This window comes from Diabrotica virgifera, chromosome 4, assembly GCF_917563875.1.
Source record: "Diabrotica virgifera virgifera chromosome 4, PGI_DIABVI_V3a".
Lineage (NCBI taxonomy): Eukaryota > Metazoa > Arthropoda > Insecta > Coleoptera > Chrysomelidae > Diabrotica > Diabrotica virgifera.
Window position 1 is genome coordinate 116,100,694 of NC_065446.1, and position 25,394 is coordinate 116,126,087.

The window sequence follows — 25,394 nt, forward strand, 5'->3', positions numbered from 1 at the left end:
AAAAGGTATGTAGAGTGAGAAATAAAACAATTGATCCTATTAAATGAGCGCTGAAAGGCGTATGTGGCGCCCTCTGGATAATATATCATTTTTGGTGGCAAATTTAGATTTATTGTCCCGAAAAACCCCTGCTTACCGAATTTCGTGTTATTATCCCATGCCTGTTAGGAAATATTCAAGAATAAATAAAATAAAAGTTTAACTTTATCACCTTGTATTTCGGTTATTATCAACTTTCGTACTAAGGTAAGTTAGCTTATATCGACCTATTTTAACCTCAGGAATCTAAGGTTAAGCTATGACCCATTCTTTACCAAACACCCTGTATATGTACACTCTGGACCAAAATTAATCAACCACCTTAAAAATGGGTTATTTTTGATGGTTTGTATTTTATAAACCTCTTGTCCGATTTAAGTGATTTTTTCGTAACATTAGCGCCTTATTCTTTAGCAATATCCCTGTAGTAATATTGTCGGTACACACATAATTTTTATTGCAAAGCTAGTGTATGAATCAAACTGTGTTTTTTCTCAAAGTTCGCATCACCCCGTGGAATATTCTAGCATCTATAAAATACTAAAATTAAAACCTAACTATAGCCTCATTCCTTCTCAACATTCAGTTTTTTCATTCATTCGTTTATGTTGGATAATAAAAAAGTTAAGGACTTTAAAAACTATCCATGTTTTTCATAGACAAAGTGTGTTTTTAAATAAGTATGGCAATAAGGAGTAATTGTGCATGACAAAATAAAGTCAGTTTGCTTTACGAGAAAAACGTATGTCCACAAATGCATCGTTTCCGAGATAGGGGGTGTTGAAGTTTTTCTGACAAACTGACGATTTATTTATTGCTTTAAAACCAGTTGAGATATGCAAATGAAATTTGGTGGGTTTTAAGAGGTAGTTATTGCACATTTTTTAACTACAGTTAAGAATTTAATATTCACCATTGGCGCGCATACGGGTAATATGAGCCGAAAAATACGTAATTTAATATGAGGTCAAAAATGTATAAAAATTAATTTTTTTTAAATTGTACCAAAACGCCCCATTATTTTTGTCTGACAAGTGGGTCCAATATGCATTACACATGTAAAAAAACAGTACAAAATAAAAATAACATCTGTGGTAATAAATAAAAAATTTTCAGGAAATTGACATCTTCGGCGCGTCCGACTGCGCATATGCCCCGTGAAAATTGTCCGACAAGGTTACCACATTATTGTAAAAAGGTTTTATGGTAGATACCGTTAAAATTATCCATGTGGTAATAAATTTATTATTTTCATAAATTTTAAGTTATTTTTTGGGTGTAACTACAATGATATTATGCTAAAAATGATGGTGTATCGCATATTTAAAATGCGTTTATCTCGAAAACGGTTGAGTTTAGGAAGATGAAAGAAGTATACCTTTTTTAAGTAAAACTAATAGGAAAATAAAAATTTTAATGTCAAAATTATACAGAGTGAGGGATAAAAAAAATTGAACGTAATAAATGAGTGCTGAAAGGCATATGTGGCGCCCTCTGGGCAATGCATAATTTTTGGTAAGGAATTTAGATTTCTCGACTCAAGAAACCCCCAGATATAAAATTTCATGTTGTTATCTCATACCTATCAGGAAATATTCAATAATAAATAAAAAAAAAGTTTGATTTTGACACCCTGTATCTCGGCTATTATAAACTTTGTACTAAGATAAGTTAGCTTAAATCGGCCTATTTTAACCTCAGGAACCTGAGGTTAAGCTATGGCCCATTCTTTACCAAACACCCTGTATGCATAAAAATTATTTTTTCTTTTAATTGTACCAAAACGCCCCATTATTTTTGTCCGACAAGTGATCCAATATGCGTTACACATGTAAAAGAACAGTACAAAATAAAAACGACATCTGTGGTAATAAATAAAAAATTTTCAGGAAATTGACATATTCGGCGCGTCCGACTGCGCATATGCCCCGTGAAAATTGTCCGACAAGGTTACCACATTATTGTAAAAAGGTTTTATGATAGATACCGTTAAAATTATCGATGTGGTAATAAATTTATTATTTTCATAAATTTGACATATTTAGCGTGTCCGACGCGTCATATGCCCCAATATTTTTGTCCGACAAAATTGTTTTCGTTGTTTATATGATAAAATCCATTGATTAAAATAGAATGACCAATGTGGTAATAAATTTTTTTCTTGCATAAAATTGACAACTTCGTCACCGCTTGACAGACAAACGCCCCACTACCATAATGCGCCAAGCTCAAAATTTGTCCGACTCCACCCAAATAACAAGTACAAAAAGTTTCAACGGTGTGGTCATAAATAATAATTGTATATGCGGGCCCAAGGCCTATAAAAAGTTCTAAAGGGTTCTCTTATTTTCATCATAACTTGCTTATTTGTGATGATATTGACTTCTACTGGAGCTCATTTGATAGGTACTCCGAAGTACTTTGACAAGTAGTTAGTGGTTATATTTTATAAAATGCATCTTTTTCCCGTTATACTTGCTTAAATACTTAGATTTGAGTACTCGTCGAAAAAAATATACATTCAATTAACCATAACTCACTTTGAATTAACATAAGGTTAGTTCTTTAAGCAAGGAGTGAATTCAGCTTTTTATTATCTTCAATTTTGATAATAATAACTTTTTTGTAAAAGCTTATAGTTATTGAGATCTACGTGAAAAACAGTTTTAAAATATGCATTTTTTTACGAAAAAATAAAATCTTTGATCTTTAATAACTCAAAAAGTATTGATTTATATTAATAACTTTATACAACAAATTTTGCTTAGAATTTCTCTCTCTATCGATTTATGGAATTATTAAAAAATAATCATTTTCATCATCGAGAAGGGGTGGCATTCACCACCACGGTAAAAGCGCAAGTTGGCATCATGTCACCTTTGTTCCTTGAGGTATTCTCTAACTACTCACCAATTTTTATGAAAATTGATGGAGGTTCAACGATATCGGAGGTGAAAACCTTCAGAGACTGCACTAAGTGGATTGAAAGATATTTCCCTAATTTTGACATTGCTTTGCACATTTACGTGTGCATTCCAGGCGCTAACGTGTCCGCTGAAAGGTCATTTTCTAAATGTCAAGAATAAAAAATAATTTCTCATCAAGTATGACGCAAGAACGTGCAATTTGTCGATTTTGTCAAGAAAATTTTTTTTTGAAAAGAAGTCTCTGGTGTGATCGAACTGGAATGATAATTTTTTCTGTTATAGGTATATACACATCGTAAAACATCCATTTTTAATGTTTTTGCAAATTTCTGCAATTTTTTTTTTCGCAAAAATGGTACATGGCTGAAGGGCGGCTACTAGAAAATTGCCTAGGGCGTCAATTGACCTAAACGAGGCCCTGCTTGGGACATGTGATGAGAGGGCAAAAATACTCATTATTACAAGTTATTATGCAAGGCAAAATCCGAGGAAAGCGAAATGTGGGAAGACGAAAAGGGAATGGTTCGAATGCAGTAGTGCAGAGCTGATTCGAGCGGCAGTCAACAAGGTCCGCATTGCCATTATGATTTCCAACCTTCGATAGAAGATGGAACTTAAAGAAGAAGGCAATACGATTCCCATGCATACTCACATTTGTACCTCGTCCTCCCTGCAGGGGTGTCTCAAACTTAACATAAGAAAAACAATAATTCTTTTCTTCCACCCGGTATAAGTACAATAAATAAGTTTGAGTATACCTTTGCAGAACTGTCTAAATACTAAAGAAAATTCTAAAAAAAGAATGTGTGTGTACTTTGTACGCACGTAAGAAGTTATACTTCTATTATATGATTTCAACGAAATTAATATACTTTAAACAGTTTATTTATATTTATTTTAAATATTAAACTAATTTTAATACTTACTACTTCTCAAAAATTTTTATTAAAACAGTGCCAAAAATTAAAATAATAAAAGAATAAAACACACACAAACAAACTCATTGAAAAATGCCACAAATGATTTATGAACAATGTAGGAAAAATTTTTAACTAAATACGTATTTTCTGAAAAAAAATATATATATATATATATATATATATATATATATATATATATATATATATATATATATATAATAAATAAACTTACAATCATAAAATGTATAAAAAAAATAAAAGTTTCCATTGGGGTTCGAACCCGCTTATCAGCGCAGTTAGTATTGAAATTCATTCACCTTAAACTTTTACCCACGGAGACCATGTGTCATCATGTGCGAAGATCAACTAACTAAACGGATTAAACTTTTGACGGTTCTGAATTTAACCAAATTATTTTGATTTTGAATTGAAATTATTTAGAATTGAAAGAAATATTAGAATACAACAAAACATAGAGTAAGAAAACAATATATTAGGTGAATATTGATAGAAATTTTGATGGTAATCAAATTATGTAAATCAAAGCATTACATACTATTTTAGTAGGTTCTTTTTAAATTTTCCAAATAGGTAGGTCCTACCTATGAATTTTTTTTAGGATACTGAAACATTTACAATTATTACGTACCTGTCGCTTTTAAAAACTATTTAAAAAATCATTACAATATTATAAACTTGCATTTTTCTCTGCCATCACAACAATAAAAACTAATATACACAACATTAATTTGTTTATTGAAAATCTCCATATTGAACAATTATTGACAGATGATTTTAACACCCAATCAGATCCCGTATAACGTTTATACCATACCGTCTGTGTGCGCATGCGCGCAGAATTATGAAAGTTTACTCTCAATCGCGCCTAAAGAAGTATAACTTCAATAAAAAAAATAACGGAATCCGTTAATCTGTTCACGGAAAAATCAACTATGAAAATGAGCATGATTTTCTATATCCCTAACTTATGCCTCGCAGTAATAATATGTACAATATTACTTTAATTTGCATTGATTTCCTTTAAATTGATAACATTATGTACAGAATATGAAGATAATATGACGTCAGAACAAAATGTTTTTAATCTTTTATAATGTAACATTGATAATAATAATTTGACCTAATAAAATCGTTTTCTTTATCTCGTTTAAAATGACTAACCAAATGTATTAATTTTTGTATATTTAAATAAATATGAATGTACATATTTTAAAAACACGTTTCTTGATAAAAGTATAATAGCTTTATTATTAGCACATGGGTAGAAAAAATGGAAAAGTGAATTTCAATACTTTTTCTAACATATTCTCTACATAAATATTTAAATTCGTTTAAACCTTTGGTATGTGTTGGCTGCTCGGAACAATCATTGTAGGGCTTACATAGACAAATAGATTCAATGAGGTGGTTTTTGGCCTATTCCACTGCGACCTTTTCAGATCTATTGTGGTTCTCTATCCATAGATTACATTCGCCTGACCCTTGTTAAAAGGTCTAATTTAAAACGTCTTCGCCTAATTCAAAGAACCACACATTTGCCAGGCTGTCACACTGACACAAAATGTGCTCTTCTCTTTCTTCCTCTAGGTCAGCGTTTCCCAACCGGTGGGTCGCGACCCACTAGTGGGTCGCGGCGTGCCTCTTATAGTAGCTGAGTAGGTAAGACAGCCGTGTCGTCCACGTCCTCGTCCTAGTTCCATCAGCCTTTACTCGGACCCAAACCTCGGTTCTTGTTCTCAGTCTGACACTGGTATTTCCCCGAGTAATAACATGATAGTGGCTTGATACTCTTTCTAGCGCTGTTGCCGTTTAAAAGTAGTGAATTTTTCACTACTTTTTATACTATTTTATTATGGATTTAGATGGAAAACTGACTGAAAAGTAGTTCTTGTGTTAAGAGAAAACTGCAATCTACTGGCGAAGTTGAGCTTGATCGTCCATCTACTAGCAATGACGCTAAAGTAACTCAAGTATTTTCAAATGTTAAGAAAGGGAAGAAAATTTTACGAAAATATTGTCCTGAATACCTTCAACACGGATTCACGTTCATAGGTAGGTAAGGAAGAAGAACCTATACCCCAATGTACCCCTTTGTTTCGAAATCTTGGTTAACGAAAGTATGAAGCCTTCCAAACCTAATTTCAACCACATGTCAACCTAACATCCAGAAACCTTAAATAAACCTTTGATGTTTTTCAAAGAAATGACTTTGACTATGTCAAATATGGAGAATGTGGCGTCGGGGAAACGTAGAATCGAGGAAATGTCTGTTAACGTAAATGGGAGTTTAATATCTGCAATGAAAGAAACTTACTTTTATTCTTTACAATTAGACGAAAGTACAGATATTGCTGACAAAGTTAATTTTTTATGCTTAGTAAGGTTTAGTTTCAATGGATCAGTTGAAGAAGAAATGTTATTTTGCCACACGCTAAACATTGGTCAAGACATTTTGGATTCCTTGGGTAGTTGGGTAGTTTTGTTTGCGAAAATGGAACTATTTGGTCCAAAGTCCAAACATGTCAGGCTTGCAACCGATGGAGGTGAGGGATTGGTCGCGAATATGAAAAAACATCAGAAGGTGGGTCGCCAGACATAAAAGGTTGGGAACCACTGCTCTAGATGATAGAATCATAGGTCATCATCTGCCAATCCCATCAGCTTCAAATGCTTATTCAGCTTACAGTTCCCTATTATTAGGTTTGCCGTAAATTTTGGCGAATGTTCTACAATGAACTGTTTCACCTGTCTTTGTCATCTTGAATTCCTCCACCATGGCAGAGATTTGTGAGCTACTCACTTTCTGGTAACTTTCTTGTTCTTCTTCTTTCTAGCATGATCGATCATGCTAGTAGGCTACTGCGTGTTCATTGCCATCAAGTCTTCCTCGGACGATGAGGTCCGGCATTCTCGCCATCGTTTTGGTGATCTACCCTGTGGTCTTTTACCTACTGGGTTATTCGTTTTTGCGCTTTTAACCAGTCTGCTGTCTTCCATTCTCTTTATATGTTTGTTCCAATATCTCCGTCTCTGTCTGACCCACCTTCCTATATCCTGTATTCCACAGTTTTGTCTGATGTCTTCACTTCTTATTCTGTCACGTAGAGTTTTGCCTTGTATACTTCTTAGTGTTCTCATTTCAAATGTTCTCATCATTTGTAACGTTCTATTTGTGTCTGGTATTGTTTCTGCCGTATATGTTATAATAGGTCTTATTGTTGTTTTATATATTTTGACTTTGCTTTCAGTATTTAGATATTTGTTCTTCCATACGATTTCTTTCAGGCATCCCCAGATTCTAGCTGCTTTCATTATTTGTTATCTGACCTCTTTTGAGAGATTTCCATAGCTTGTTATTTCCGATCCAAGATATTTGAAGTGATTCACCTGTTCCACAGTTTTGGAGTCAATTTCTGGTAGCCATTCTACCTTAACCTCGGTACAGTCACCTAATTTATTTAGGTTCCCCACACAATCCCATACTAGCTTAGAATACAGAAACTACAGAAGTACCACCCAAATACCAACATGTTTGTTTCGAAATGAGACAATGATGATTTGCTGGTATCTTAAACATCTCACTACATCAAAATCAGGAAAAACTCATAATATCTGAGAACAACTGATTTAGCCAACTGTTGCAGACATGTTAAAAACTGTTCTACCAGCCTGCTTGAAAGAATCAAGAAGTACTCTTATTGGCATATGTTCGTTTTGTTACCAACAAATCCAAAAGTGCTTGTCTTTGCAGGAAAGATTTTGGAGACAAATTATAAGAAGGCAGCAGGGGCAACCAAAAATTATTCTAAAGAGTTATAACAGGTCTAAGGGGTAATAATAACAAATAAGTATGTAACGTCAATAAAGAACTAGAACGGGGACTTATTGACATAAGAAGATACAATAATGAAGATATGGAAAGAATATTTCCAAAAACTTAGAAAGAAAAATAAAAAAAACAATAAGGAAGAATTATAGATGGCATTACAGAAAACATTACATATGGGGAAATAGATGTAATAAGAAAACTAAGAGATGGAAGGGGCATGAAAAAATTACGGCGGGAATGATTGAAAGTATGGGTGACAAAGGAAAATAAAAGCTACTGGAATTACTCAATACAACATGGAGAGGAACAAATACCTACAGACTGGGAAATAGGCTTGATTGTACCTATCCTAAAGAAGGGCGATAATAAGAATTGGATTAACTATAGAAGAATTAAGTACCCTAAGTAGCATAGTTACGGAAATATACGATAAAATATTAGAAAAGAAATTGAGACGTGTAATAGAACCAACACTAGATGAATCCCAAAGTGGTTTTAGACGAGATATACATATGTACAGTACACAGGATCATATTTTTACAATCGATGAGATAATCAACAAAAGGCTATAGAGAGGACAAAAGACATACCTAACTTTTCAAGATATGGAAAAATCATTTGATAAAGTGCCAAGGTCAAATGTATAGGGAAGTCTGGAAAGGATATATGTACCAAAAATTCACCAAAACCGTGTAATAAGTAAAAATATGATATCAGAAGAGTTCACAACGACAGAGTGGGTAAGACAGGAAAGTTTAAGTCCTTTATTACTTATTACGTTTATGGACGACATTATAAAAGAAACGAACTTAAACTACATAGGTATAGTGTAACGAAACAAAAAAACAAAGATATCAGGTTGTGTGTGCAGATGATGTAGCCATAGGCGCCCATACACACGAGCAGGGGGGGGCATGGCCCCCCTAGCTTCTCGGGAAAGAACAAAAATTAAATTTTTATTACATAAACGTATTTTTGTCAAAAAATTATTGGATAATTTTGAGAGATAAATTGGAAACAACATATTTTATTAATAAAAAAAAGAATGTGTGTGTACTTTGTACGCACGTAAGAAGTTATACTTCTATTATATAATTTCAACGAAATAAATATACTTAACAGTTACAATACAAAAAATTAACAATAATTACCAAAAATTAACCAAAACTTCAATGCCAAATATTGTAAAAAAAAAAAGAAAAAAGCATGAATCATCCGGGATTTGAACCCGCAATCTCGCGATTTCTCGATCTCCGGTCCAACGCTCTACCAACCAGGCCATCAAGGCGCATGTTACTGACGTTTCAGATATACATAATTACACATCACGGTGACAAGTGAAATATAAAAATAGATGTTTTATTATTATTACGCCCAAGGAAGACAAATCCAAAGACACAAAATTATAATAATAATACATTTACTAAAAAACACTAATATATTATTTTAATGGCTTATTTGCGCTGATACATAATTTGAAAGGTTAGCAACTAAACGTCATACTGTCTGTGTGCGCATGCGCGCAGATTTATGAAAAATTTTACTCTCAATCGCGCCTAAAGAAGTATAACTTCAAAAATTCACATATTGGGCAATTAATAGTTTAACAGAAAATCTTTGTCTGCGACAGCGGTCTATATGGAATGAGCATAATACACATTTCGCACAGTCACGGTATGCTATTAACGAAAATATTGAAAGAGATTAGAAACGTGGGAACATAATATATACTGTAATCGACACCCAAAATTACAAATTAAATAAATCATTTATAATACTGCAAAGAAAATCATATCAGCAATAAATCCGATCTCTGACCGATAATCACTAATGAGCCATTTGTCTTTAAGAACTGGCACGTGATTATATTTGTTTTCTATATTAAGTTTTGAGTTTTGTGTATATACACCGAATAGAACCATCTTCAAAAGCAGAAATAAATTCATATTGAAAAATAATTTTTAAAATTGATTGAACATAGTTAGTCAAATTTTAGTTTGCAAAAGTATTTTTTTAATAAGTAGATTATTTTAAAGTGTACATTATGATGAACAGAACAATTTTATTTAAATGAAAAACAGGTGATCCTTCATGACGAATGAGTGTTATATACAGGGTGTCCCAAAAGTAGCGGAAAGGTCGAATAATTCGCAAAATGAACATCGGATCGAAAAACTGAAAAATATATGTTAAATATTTCTCAAAAATCTATGCGATGACACTAAACAAGTCCACCTCTTCAACCCCTGGGTGTGGAGCGGGGGGTAACTTTAAAATCTTAAATGGAACCCCTAATTTTTGTTGCAGATTTGGATTTTCCTTGTAAAAATAAGCAAATTTTATTCGAGCCATTTTGCCAATTGTGGATAGAGAGCGCTATAATCAGAAAAAACGATATATCGTGATACCATAGCAAAATTATAAAAACGGTCTAATATCTCGAGAAATATACTTCCAAATGAAAAACTAAAAAACAAGTGTTTAATATTTTTCAAAAATCTATAGAATGACACCAAACAGGATTTTTCATTCCACACTCTGGAGGTGGGGGTGAGAGTTAACTTTAAAATCTTAAATAGGAACCCCCGTTTTTTATTGCAGATTGGGTTTCCTCCTAAAAAAAGAAGTAACATTTATTCGAAACTTTTTTTAGAATTGTTGACGGATGGCGCTATAATCGGAAAATTCGATTTATTTGCGCCATCTATCAACGATTCTAAAAATGTTTGGAATATATGTGACTTATTTTTCATAAGGATTCTAAATCTACAAAAATAAAGGGGGCTCCTTTTTAAAATTTTAAAGTAATAACTTGGTTCGACACATACTCATGGTTAGTCTACTCGCCAAAGTTGAAGGCAGGGCTTTGCAAGCATTGTATTCTTTTCAAACAGGTTTTAAAGAGAGGCGCAACTTTTGTGGTACCCATGACATTTCCATTCCAAATGTATGAATAATGTCTCACAACAGGGTTCAAACTATGTTTTTTAGGTGGTTTAAACTACAGTAGATCTCGTTATATCAAACAACAATAATATGATGCCTTGTTTTGATGCCTCTTACGTAGTTTATTAGGTGTCGATGGTCAACCTGAACAGTAAACAATTAGACTTCGCCGTCATAAATTGTAAATTTACTATAATATTCAATATCGGTCGATAAACAGGCAGAAGTTTATTACAGGTGGCCGAGTTTATTACAGCACTGGCCTCGATAATAAGACAGATGTTGGGCATTTCTATGTACAGACAGTTGGGGCATTTATTTATTTATGACCACTACAACGCTAAAAACAGGTAAAGACACGTATTCTTCGATTTGAATTTTCCTCGTTGTAACCAAATATGCCTCGTTATAGAGCGTTATAGTTCAATAGGAATTTCATGGGACACCTAATGTACCTCGTTATAAGCGAAACCTCGTTATATCCGTGTTCGTTATAGAGAGAGTTTACTGTATATATTGTCATCCGAAATATACAAAATGTAATGTGCAACATCTTCACGTTTTGACCCCCCCTAAAAATTTTTATATGGGCGCCCTTGGATGTAGCAATACAACAGAAGAAGTGTAATAATATAGAGCAAAGATTTGGGTATGAACCAAAGAAGAACGAAGAAATCAAAAGAGATAATCGTGGCAAAAGACAGTGGGAATATCCAAGTTCAGATTGAAGGAACAGAAATTAAACAGGTGAAAATGTGTGAATACTAAGGAATGACATTGAAGCACTTCAGATAATAATTACATACAATGACCAAAAAAGATTGAAAATTGTCTACAAAATCGCCAGAAACAAACTAAATAATGCTATAATCATTGTATTTCCTTTTATGAGCAAATTTAAACAGGTTTTAAAACCACCTACAAATTTTATCAATTGCCAATTGTGAATTTTTATCTTTCTAGTTAAATTTCATGGATAAAAAAATAAATGTGTTGTTATAAATAAGCCGTTTTATTTGATTCATGATTAGTATTAAAATTAAAACAATATAAAGAAATTATTGCGAAACAAAGACAATTGCAAAATATGAGTCACAAAAGAACTGGTCTACTGTGTGTGGCTGTTTTTATAGTCTTGTCAAAGAACAATACATCTAGACAAAGAAAATTTGTATATAGGTTTTTGAAGGTAATTTACATCTAGAATATATATCTACAATCATCTAAATAAAAGTTTAGATGCTTTTTCATCTTCATTTTATAAAAAAATTTCTGGTTTTTTGTTTTTACTTGATTCCTATAAATATAATCTTTTTTAATCTTCTAATCTTCAAGATGATTTGATTTTTAAAACAATGAAAAAACCTTAGTTTTAAAAGTAATTTATTTCCACAATGAATTAAAAAGTAAACCACCCCAACTCGGGGTTGAAATTTTTTATATCAAAAATAACTCAACAAATGGATATCGGGACATATTTTAAGCAAAAAATATTGTATATAATTTTTAATGCATATTTCTTGACTTATTTAGGAGTGAATTGCATAAAAAAACGAGTTTTTAATCGGTTTAAAAAAAACTATAAGAAATTAATAAAAAACGAAGAGATTCGTTTATTTAATTTTGCTGTGGACCCAAAACAATCTGATACATGCCCTATTAAAGATTTAAATTATTGTTATTAGAATAAGAAATTTAAAAAGTAAGCATTGAATATCAGGGCAGCAGTGAAGAATTGTTTTTCCTAGAGTTAGGAACACAAAAGGAACTTTGTTAAGAGAAAAGAAAATACAGAGTAGTTTATTGTTGGATGCTGTCCCCCATAAGAATCATTAAAAAAAATGTCAAAAATTGCACAATTTTCATTTATTTAACAGCTGTATAGAAACTTCATTTGCAACAAAATGCAAAAATTCGATAAGAAAGCTGCCCTTTTCACCTTTACAATGCCTTTTTGTCGATTGGACACTAATCAAAAAATATTGAATTTGTACTGTCGAGTTGATACACATTTTATTTAAGAGGATCGGTACGTTTTTTCGGCTGCAATGCTATTCAAATGGGGATTTATTTTTTCGAATCCTGAGAAAACTAATAAGTATTTTTAAAAAATTTAAACTCAGAATGAAATATTACGTTATTAGCGAGGGCCGAAAGTCCCTGAGAACTTCTTTAATGTTTATTTTAATAAGTTACAGGGGTGAAAAACTAAGAGAAAATTTAGTGTTATTTTTAATTTCAAATATCTCATTCAAAATAAACTTTTTATTTATTCTAAGGGACTTTCGGCCCTCGGTAATAATTTAGTCTTTCATTCTGCGTTTAAATTTTTAAAAAATATTTATTGGTTTTTTCAGGATTCGAAAAAAATGAACTCAATGTCCGTGGTAATATTTTCCAAATCTATCTTTGTCATACAACGCACTCAGTCGAATAGAATATTGTCAGTCAGACACTGACAATCAGTGACAATTTTAAATAATTATTTGACATGAATCGGGAATATTTTTAGTTGTTAATTAAATAATATTGATATATACTGTATTTGATAAATATTGATTTAAGAGGTGAACTTTATAAAAAGTTATTTATTGTGTATTATTTATGGAAGATAGAAGCAGAGAATACATCAAGATATATTCTGCGATCCAAGTATTTTGTTTTTAAAGATGTTCAAAATTGTAAGCGTTCCATAGTAACAATATATTATTAAAAAATCACTTTAAAACTTTTCCACTTTTCTTGATTGAGTATTAGTTTTTGTTGTAGGTACATATAAATTGTTACAATCACTGAATACATAGCTAGTGAAAAAATTATCAGATTTATTAACTGAATTAATAATTTGCAATTATACAAAAAATAACAGTTATCCAAGAACATTCAAAAGCCATCTCTTTAAGCTAGTTATGACATTGTCAAGTAGAATGACATTCTAGTAATATGTACATATCCATACCTGTGTGAATTTTACTACACGTAATTTGCCATGTAAAGACAGAAAAGGTAGGGATAGCCGTAAAATATTTGCGAATTATGTACCCATAGCCTTAAGAAATTGATTTCAAGTACAGGTCGGGCATTGATCCGGTTGCATCCGGCGTTGTTTCAGAGAGAACAGTACTTTCTACACAAAAAGTTAAAAAACTAATAAACATTGTTCAAAATTATTTGAGCCATATTTCTTGTTTTTCCTACAGCATGCAGACTATTGCTAAATAGCTATATTGTTTTTCGCCTCCGTGCCCCCCCCCCTTTTTTTCGAGTTTGGTTTTAGGACACACGCATCTTTTTTGGGGTCTCAAAATTAACATTCTCAGCAAAATTCAACTTGTTTGTATAATTGTTGGAGGGCAAATATTAATTGGACTGTACTAAAATCATAATAAAGATGAAGTAGAAATAAACAAACCAAGACACGTTGAATGTTACTAGGAGCACTCCCGAATCATGATTTACAATGTATAAACTTTGTAAATCATGATTTGTGATTTACAATGTATATACATTGTATATACATTGTAAATCATGATTTGGGAGTGCTCCTTGTAACATTCAATGTGTCTTGGTTTGTGTATTTCTGGTGCATGTTTATTGTGACTTTAGTATAATATTTTGGCAAATGTATATTTTTGCAAAATTTTGTAATGTGTTTAATCTGTAAAATAAATCTAACATTTGTTTTTAATAGAGATTTTAGTTCTCTACAAATAGTTTCTCATGACTTTTGATGTAAAATAATTAGGGAAGCAGGAATTCAACAATTTCGAATTTCCCATTGAGTTTCCTATGACCCGTTTGACGATTCACCACCCGTTATATAATAAGTGTGTTACATCTCATAAGTCATTTTTAGGGAGAACGTGGCTTACACCATTTGACTTCTGAAGCATCTATATACTGCATTATTAACTTTTATTGGTTTTTTGAAAAAAGGGGTTGTTTATACCCTTAAAAACAATAAGCACATATCAGCATAGGGTAGATTTTGATGGACAGTAAGTGGAGCTTATTTTCAAAAGTTTATTAAAAATCTATGAAATTTTCATTCTAGGATGTTTTAGTTTTTTGGTTTTTTGCAAAATTTTGTTTTAATTGTCCGGACTATTAATTACTGATAAACTTGGTGAGTACAAATAATAATATTTCGGATAATATAAGGAATAAATTAAAATAAATGTCTTTATAATGAAACCGTTTGGTATGTTAAAATTGCGGCAATTGGATGTATCTTTAGAAAAGTAATTTTGATAGCATTTATGTGCAACATTATATGATTTTTTATTATTATACTAACCAATTTAAATAGGTAGGTATATTACTAAAAACTTGTCTAAATATTTACGAAATTCTGTTCTTTAATTGGTAATGAAAAGCATAAAATTTCGGCAAACATACATTATCCTAATATAATTATTATTGCACTGCTTTGTTAATAATCAACAATTGTGTACGTAATGCATTTCCCATAACAAGAATACAAATAGTTCAAGGATTTTTGATAAACAATGAACCCCAATAATTGCTGTTATTGTCGCAATTCATTAAAAAATCTTACCTTGGACATTTTTGTAATTTATCACACTAAAACTTCACAAATCCTGAATGAATTTTATCGATAATAGCGATAACAAATTCACTGTCATTTCACTGTAATTAATAAATTGTCTGTATAAATAATCTCCACGTTACTACCATTTAAATTAAAGTACGAACATGGAAATAAACATTCTGAAAATCGAAATCAACTGCATTGTACCAGAAATTCGGTATCACACTTAGAAACGTCAATTTTATTATGATGGGGACACAAAACATATGATAAAGCAGTGTTGCCATCGCTACGGATATAATGGTATCATCAGTCCAACGGAGCCTATATGGTAGGCAATTTATATTACATTAATAATTTCGGTATTTTCTTTGTGCATTATTAGTTGTTTGCTTTATTTACCCAATGGTGTTTTTTATAATAAATCATAGATGTAAAAAAATGTTCAAGTTGTTATAAAGATAAGAAAGTTTAATTAATTATTGTAATTAAACTAGTTGATAAGCGTTTACAAAACAGATCAAAATCCAAGGAATTTGGATTTTGATTCCACAAAAGTAAAATATTTAGTAGTTAATTGTAATAACTAATGTAGACGTAACAACTTTGTTTTTTCATGAAGTTTAAAAGTTAACAGTGCGCAACCCTCAACTTTTCATTAATAAAATAATGAACTATGTAATCTTCTCTCATAAGATAATATAGATATATGAACTATGTAATATTGTCCATATAGATAAAAATGCAATCGATATCTTATTTGCAGTTGCTCGGAAAAACTGCACAGATGTTTTGTTAAACCAGGTTCTTAGGTTCTTTAACCAGGCCCTGGTTTCTTCTTCGTTAACCAGGGTGTCTTCTTCGACCTCGCTTTCCAAATATTTTTCCTTGCAGGATGGCTTCTAGGCAGTGGCGTAACAAACTAGAATTGGAAATATAGGGCCCTCTTTAAAAAATTCTAAATGCAACATGTGTAACAAATACCTATATTTGTTACAGCCCAGTAAATCAACGTAAAATATGGCGATACCGCGTAATTTTCAGTGTCACCACCGAAGGGGTCAACTCAAGACTTCTCGAGTTATTTATGAGTAAAAATGTTTATTGTTCAACAAAAAAAACACGTTTTTAGGCGATTTTTCGCAAATTGTTCAAAGAGTAAGTATTCGATCGAAAAGAATATTGTTAGCAGAAATGTATCTAGCTTATAAAAAAATGAAACAAAAATGAAGCCTATCGACTCAGCAAAAGAAAATTTGTAGCTCATGAAAAGTTTTTCTTATTCGTCAAATTCCAAATCGAATATTTCAACGTGAAATAACCAAAATATGAAATACTTTTCGAGGAAACTCATTAGAGTTTTTTTAAAATGTTTAAAAGAAGCTTTATTTGTTACACAAGTTTCTAGCATCAAAACTAAGAAAGTTACGCTCAAAATACAGTTAATCCCATCTTTGGTAAAAAATTGTGAAAATCTCCCCCTATAGAGCTTTTCATTCACAGTCATTTGTTTCGAGCTTCTGTCATGTGTCACATAATATTAATATATCTACGTCATACAGTCATACGTTATTGGTATTACCAATGATACAAACCAAAGACGTATGACGTAGATATATTAATCTTATGTGACACATGACAGAAGCTCGAAACAAATGACAATCGATGAAAAGCCCTATTTAGCACCCCAAATGAAACTAATCATTATCGCCTTACAAATTACCTAACTTTTTTATACGACCTGTAAGTTTCACAGGTTCGAAGTGCTTATTTTGAAAAGGGTTCTAGTTTCTAGTTGAAGGGCTTGAACGAGTCACTAATCACGAGTATATGCAAATTTTAAACAGCCATGTCTTAACCAATTTTTGTTTTACAGAAAAACAAAATAAAGCCAAAATATTTATAAAGCAAGACCTACAGTTTTTACTCTGAGATTTGTCGTATCACTAATACCTACTTCTTAAGTTATTTTGAAAAAAAGGCATTTTTCCAAAATAAAAAAACTTTTTTTACTATGAAACCCAATTATTTCAAAAATAAGAACTTTGAACCGGTCAAACTTACAGATCATATAAACAATAAATATTCAAAGTAAAAATGGTAAAGCGCTAATGATAAATTTTATTTGGGGTGCAAAATAGGGGCAGATTTTCACAATTTTTTTTTACCAAAAAAGGGGCCAACTTTATTTTGAGCGTAACTCGTAAAGTTTTGGTGCTAGAAACTTTTATAAAAAAATAAAAATAAAGCTTTTTTTAAACATTTAAAAAAGTTTTAATGAGTTTTCCCCGAAAATTGCTTCATTTTTTGGATATTTTAGGTTGAAATATTCGATTTGGACTTGGACGAATAAGAATAATTTTTCAGCAGCTTTAACTGTGCTTTTATTGTGTCGATAGACTTCGTGAATAAGTACACCATTTTTTTGTATCTTATAAGCTACCTTTTCGCTACAAATATTTTTTCGATATCTAATATTTAATTCGATAAATACTTATTTTTGAGTTATTTGCGAAAAACCCGTCTAAAAACGTTGTTTTTTTTTGTTGAAAAATAAACATTTTCACTCACAAATGACTTGAAAAGTATTAACGTAGATAAAGAAACTCTACAGAACAAAAGTTACTTATAATTAGTCAATTTATACATTTCCAGACTTATTTTAAAAGTATGTTTTTAACCCCAAGTAAAAGCAACCAACGCAACGGCATAAATCCAACTTTAAAGTGGAGTGTACCTAAACTTACGTGCATAGAAATCGGCCCACTTAAAAATTTGGTCATTTTTGATGTCTCATATTTCCTAAACCTGTTGGCCGATTTAAGTAATTTTTTGAACATCCTGATTCTTTAACAAGGTACCACTGTAATAATATTGTTGCTAAGCAGGTAAATTTTCATTGTATACCGGATGTACCAATCAAACTGTGTTTTTTTCTCAAAGTTCGCATCACCCTGTGGAATATTCTAGCATTTATAAAATAGTGAAATTAAAACCCAACTATAGCCTCAGGTTTTCTTAATATTTTGTTTTTTGATTCATTCGTTTATGTTGGATAATAAAAAAGTTAGGTACTTTAACATTTAACAACTAGACATGTTCTTCATCAATACACGGTGTTTCTAAATAAGTGCGACAAACTTGGGTAATTCTGCATGAAAAAAATGACAGTTGACTTTATAAAAGTATGTCCGCAAATGTTTCATTTCCGAGATATAAGATGTTGAATTTTTTCTTACAAACTGACGATTTATTTATTGCTTTAAAACATAACATGTTAAGGCGGATTTTTTGACATAAAATTAAGAATTTTATATTCACCATTAGCGTGCATACGTGTAATATGATCGGTCATATTACACGTATTTTAAGGCATCCATTAATCCCATTGAAATTGACTACACCTGTAAAATAAACTAGTCAATTTAAGCAATAATTAAAAAAAACAGATACCTTTAATAAATGCCCGTGCAGGTGAATCGCAGATAAAGCATCTAATTTTTATGTGAATCATATGCCCATTAACACAGAGTCCATTTGATTGCAGCCGCTTAACATCCTCAACAAAAGGCTCCAAAAATTCATTTATATCTAGAGGCTTGTTATTTCCATGGAAAATGCCAACAATCATAGCTTGTATATCAGGCATTTCATATATGCTACATAAAATTGGCCAAAACTGACGTTTGGAACTTTTATATATTGGCAACCCATCTATATTTACATTGAGCTGTATTAACATGTCTTTTGACAAGTTTTTAAAAGTGTTCGTTAGACAAACGTCAAGACCTTGATGCCAATATTCTCCACCCTGTATAACTTTACAACTTTTTTTCGTATTTTGTGGCGTTTTTAATAATGTTCTAGCATCGATAAATAAACTAGAATCATACTGTCTCTTGATTATTTGTAGGAGATCTTTTAGAGCTGCATGTGTAATATTATGTCGGATTGCCCAATTTCCCAATTCGGTACTTGAACAAGGCAATAATTGCGTTTCAGTATCTTCTGTTTTAAAAATGTCTTCATCAATAAACTGGTCACCATCATCTGATGTTTCACTGGTTTCCATTAGATTATCGTCAAGATCACTTGATGTGCTAGAAATACACTCCTGTTCTTTAGAACCTATATAACAAATTATTTTTTATTTAAAATATACTCACAAAATTAAAACAAAATTACCTGATCCTGATGCTGTGTCGTTAGCTTTTGAATGAGAAGAAACACTACTTGGTGCATATAGATTTTTTAAAAACTCTTCATAATTTGAACGGTTTACCTTTAATTTTCGGTAATAATGGCCAGATTTTTTTATTTTTTTAAAATTTTGAATTGATTTTTTATCCATATTTTTTATATATTAAGTAAAGCACAGTGTATATCTTTTATCTAAATAATTAAAATTATATAGCAAATATAAGCAATTGTATAATACTTAATAATCATCAGCTGCAGAAGCCATTTTTCATCGAACTTAAGTATACACCTTTTGCAACGAATATGAACGATTTAATTAAATTAAAGCTCCTTTTCAGCTTTATATCAGCTTTTATAAAGTTGCTGATTAAAAGTACTTACAAAAGTTCTGGACAAGCACTATTTCAGCCCAGAATATAACTGAATAGAGAAGGTTGAATAATGTATTATGAACTGACTTAAATAGCGCTTCCTCAGCCTCTTGTTCAGTTTTTTTTTACATAGTTGATCAAAAGTAGACAAAAATTCTGCAGCAGCGCTAGTTCAGCTTAGCATTCAGCTGAATAAGAAATGCTGCATACTATAATACAAAGTGCCTTAAATAGCGCTTCTCCAGTCTAATATTCAGCTTAAGTCAATTGGCTGCAAAAGGGCTTACAAATAACCTGAAGCAGTGTTTGTTCGACATATTAAACAGCAAAATAGCTTAAACAGCCTTTGTCACTTTTATGCGACTACTAATCAGCTGCAGTACTCAGTATTTAGCTTGACCAGCTATTATATGTTTGTTGGGATGCGCGCTAATAGTAAACATTAAATTTTTAATTGCATGTCAAAAAATGTGCAATAACTACGTCTTAAACCTACCAAATTTCATTGGCATTAATCAACTGGTTTTAAAGCAATAAAATAAATCGTCAGTTTGTAAGAAAAAATTCAACATCTCGTATCTCGGAAACGAAACATTTGCGGACATACATTTATAAAGCCAACTGTCATTATTTTTCATGCAGAATTACCCCTTAAAGTTTGTCGCACTTATTTAGAAACACTGTGTATTTATGAAGAACATGACTAGTTGTTAAAGTACCTAACTTTTTATTATCCAACATAAACGAATGAATCAAAAAATAGAATGTTAAGAAAACCTGAGGCTATAGTTGGGTTTTAATTTCAGTATTTTATAAATCCTAGAATATTCCACAGTGTGATGCGAACTATGAAAAAAACACAGGTTGATTGGTACACAGAGGCGGCTTTACCTATTGTGCCAAAGAGCCAGTGGCGTGCTGGCCATATAAATGAATCGGTGCAATCACCGAGAGGCCGCGGCCTATTGAGGCCGGTCAAATAAGTTTTTTCAAAAAAATTTTGGATGTAACAAAATTATTTTTAATTTCTAATCGAATGATATTAACAAAACATTTCAAAAATATTTTATTTCCATACATAGTGTTCGAGCCATTTGAATAATATTGCATTAATTCCAGTTGTCTGTTTTATACACATCCTGTATTTCAAAACGGTTAAAATTAAGACGTTCAATTGAGCCATGAATAGGTATTATTCGGCTGATAATATAAACACAGACTTTTACACAAAATACGACTCAGCAATTGTATATATTTTTTAGATAATATGTGTTTCTGGGAAAAGTTCGTTAAGTATTTTTGGATGTTTTCGGTTTTGCTGAGTGGACAGAACCAGGCGATGTATGGCGGTTATCTTGAAATTAGCGAGGATAGATCCATTAGAAATGTATTTATGTTTAATATAGATTTTATAATATTTTCTATAAATGGAAAAACAACTTAAAACAATCTGCTATGCAGACGATGCAATACTAATGTCTAAAATGAAGATGATTTACAACATTTCTCTCTCTCTTGTCGTTTCCCCATTACTGAGGATCGTGATTTCTTCCAATATTCCTAACAATTTTATTCCATTGGTCTCGATCTTCAGCTGCTCTAAGTGCTTTGCAGAATGACTTTCCAGCTGAATTCTTAATTTGGTCGGACCATCTAGTTGGTGATCGTCCTCTTGATCTTCTGCCCGGAACATTTCCAGAAACAATTAATATCTCCAAACTATCGTCACCTCTGTGAACAATGTGACATAAGAATTGCAGAATTCGTTACAGAAATATTGTGGACAGACTTTTGTTTAATTTAGAGTTGGTTTCGAATGGAAACGTTTGTCCTATGAGCTGTCCAAGGTATGCGCAGCATTCTTCTCCAGCACCGCATCTCAAAGGCATCCGCTCTCAAAAGCACCACACTTGGACTCAAAGAGTCCAAGTCTCTGCCCCGTATAGAAATATTGAGAATACAAGGGCATTCACCAGTCTCATCTTGATATTTTGAGTCTTTACAAACTTTAGTTAGGCGACTCATCGCATTTTTAGCAATACCAATACGTCTCCTAACTTTTGCTTCACAGTTACCATCGTTAGTTGTACTAGACACGAGATAGACAAAGGTGTTTACTATTTGGTATTCCTGTAACATGTTAGTCAGTTGAATAGTGTCGAATCTGTCGACCACCATTATTTTTGTTTTAGCTTTATTGATTTTCAGACTAACTTTATACTGCTTTCGTACTCAACTCTTCGTAGGAGATCAAACATTTCTTACAACATATGCTGCACCAATTTAACATAACCACCAGAAAATTTAACATGTTAATTTCCCCAAAAAAGACAAAATGCGTGGTTATAACAGCAAATTCAATAATATGTAAATTGGAGCTGGAGGGCTAATAGAACAAGTGATAGAGTTTTAATAACAGAGATAACAGAGATAAACAGAGCAGCAGGTTGTCTGAATGACACAATATGGAGAAATAAAAATATCGGAAAAGAAATGAAAGGCAGAATTTACAAAACAGTCATAAGACCAATAATGACATAAGCGGCAGAAACACGACCCGACACAGAGAGGACAAAAAACCGTTCGAAAAATCGATGGTAAGACTCTATGGGACACAGAGCTAGAAGTACAGATATACAGCGGAAATTCAAGGTGGCAATATTAATAACTGGATAAGAAACAGAAAAATAGAATGGAATGACCACATACGCCGAATGACAACAAATAAAGTAGTAAGGACAGCGAGAGACGGTTCCCCAATAGGAAGACGATCAGTGGGAAGACCAAGAAAACGATGGAATGACAACTTACTAGAGTCACATTGAGAAAACAGACAGTCATGTTTATACAAATAGAAGAAGTATTTTTGTCTTATAAATAAGAGATAAAAATTCTGATAATAGAAGATAAAATAAGGATGGGAGGCCGTTTTTCTATAAAATCACCGGGCCGCTTGAAAAGTTTCAGCACGCCACTGCAAAGAGCCTTTTACTTTGTTTATACATAAAATATGCTTTAAAACGATTAATGAAAAATTACATTGGCACTTAATAAGCGCGATTTATAGATTGCCGCCCGCCCGGCTGTCCGCCCAACGGACGGACGGCGATCTTTTGATTCGTTTGAAGACATACCGACAATGGTTCCGAAATCTGTTGTGGAACCTATAAAGGTCAAATTTCTTGGGACTTGTCGGGCATTTTCAAAGGCGTTTGTAAAGTTGTCGCGGGATAATTTTGCGAAATAATTTTTTGTTTACATTATAAGAGTATCTAATATCCTATGTACAAGTACTAGGTAGGTACCTACTCGACTATTCCATTTTGACTGCGCGTCTACCAAAGAGCGCCAGGGCATCGACTGCATGGGCTAGAGCCGCCTCTGTTGGTACACCCGGTATACAATGAAAATTTACATGTTTAGCAACAATATTATTACACTGGCATTATTAAAGAATCAGGCTATAACATGTTTAAAAAATCACGTAAATCGGCCAACAGGTTTAAGAAATATGAGACATCAAAAATGACCAAATTTTTAAGTTGACCGATTTCTATGCACGTAAGTTTTGTCAAGCAAATACGTCCGTCGTGACGCTGATAATTTCACTCCAAAACTGTCATTTACTGAGCTATTGGTGTATTCATGCATTGTTTATGACAACTTACATTTTTCATCTTTATTGGTATAGAATAAAATAGAACAAAAATTACTAAATGATTACATTAGTATGAATTCTATGAGATGAACAACTTTCTTGGTGCACTATCTACTATGAGCGAATATATCTACAATTTTCTACAATACATTGTTACAAAATTGACTTTTATATGATCTTTTAGGCACTAATGTTTAGTTTTAGTTGACTTTATTTATTTTTAATAACTTACTTCTAAACAAATGAAAAACACTGAATTTATATCCTTTATTTTACAAACCCCGATATAAATTTATTTATTACACAAAATCTACTAATTTATCTAATTACAAAAAAATATAACGCGCCCGTTACATATCAAAGTACACCGTCGGTTTTAAATTCACAACTGAACTCTAATTCCAAAAATGTCTATTATTTATATAGTTATGTACAATTAGTCTACTGATTTCCAGAAAAATCGAAAGGTAAATATTATTTACAGAACAATAAAAAAGGTTTATCGATGGCCTTCTAGATACGCCGATTGTAAACAAGTGTCTTTTGTCTCGCCCACAGAAAGGGTCTCAGACAGTTCGCCGCCAGAATCTTCCGGAACGAAATAGGCCAGGTCGTGAGCGGCCTATAAATAATGTCACAATATCTACAATTCGGATAAAGAAACTTCATTTTCAATACTGCACTGTTTAAAAAACGTATGTAGGCAAATAATATAACAACACATTTTTACATATATTAGACAACAAGATGGGGCCCTTGACATATAGGGGCCCCCCGTAAGCTTCATGCTGCGGGGGCCTCTGTTACGCCTCTGGATAATTGTATCGAAATACTAAACGTAGGTAAAGATTAAAGAGAAAACCCATTTCTAAAGCGAGCACCACACTCTCGGCGAAGTCGATCGAGATTACACAATTACGAGAGTGTAGACAGGCACCTTGTGCGACTTCGCTGTGCCTCGGTCTACTTCCATTCGGTGGAGGTATTGCGATCGAGTCAAAGGAATCGAAGTCCTTATCGTCCGGCGTGAATGTGTTCCTCGCTAAGTAGAACGAGTGTGTAGTGACGGTACTTCGTGTAATGAAACTGCAAAACCTTTATAAACTAGGTATTAATATACAAGAAATCAGCATGAGGTGATTAATGAAATTAGAATAAAATGACATAAGCATACGACAGTAACTAAGATGAGAAATAACAAACATAGTTCACAGACTACTACATTCACCCCAGCTTTATTTTTCAACAAAGTCTTTAACGTAAGCAGAAGCGTTTCTTTACCTTGTACCTCTTCTAATAAAAATGTCTTTATTTTCTTCCCTCAAATCAGTTTCAATGCCACCCTCTTCCAGAACGTTAACAGGAGAAATATTTGTATTTTCCTCACATGTATCACTCAATCTAGGGCTTGGTTGATCCTTGATAAACTGTTCATTACAAGGTTCAGACTCCGATCCAGTAACATTGTCACAGTCAAGTAGAGATACATCTCCTCGTGGTGCAAGTTGTCTTAAAGCTACTGTTGTTTCTTTGCCATCTTCACGTCTAACAACAGCATAGTTCGGATTTGCTTCAATCAGTTGCACTTCTTCAACAAGAGGGTCATATTTGGAATGCCTCACATTCTTTTTCATAAACACTTTTCCGGGGATTATCAACCATGAAGGAAGTGCAGTTCCATTTAAAGCTTTTCTAGAATGATGAAACATTCGCTCATGAGGGGTACTGTTTGTAGCTGTACACAAAAGAGAACGAATTGAATAAAGAGCTATATCAACTACTTCTTCCCACTGTTCAGTTTTTAAATTTTTAGATTTTAAAGCAAGAGAAATCGTTTTCCATATAATTCCATTATATCTTTCTGTCTGGCCATTGCCTTCAGGATTATACGATGTTGTTCGGCTTGTCGGTATTCCTTGTGAATGGAGAAA

The 25,394-nt window shown here is 32.3% G+C and overlaps 1 protein-coding gene across 1 annotated transcript in view; it reads right to left on the minus strand.

Moving 5' to 3' along the window:
- LOC126883112 (endoplasmic reticulum metallopeptidase 1-like) overlaps positions 1-15,486 on the minus strand; it is a 131,122-nt gene extending 115,636 nt beyond the window's left edge. Inside the window, exon 1 of the mRNA XM_050648359.1 lies at positions 15,241-15,486. Within this exon, the coding sequence (XP_050504316.1) occupies positions 15,241-15,249 (9 nt within the window). The 5' untranslated portion in view covers positions 15,250-15,486. The remainder of the gene's footprint in view (positions 1-15,240) is intronic.
- Between the last annotated feature and the right edge of the window lie 9,908 nt (positions 15,487-25,394).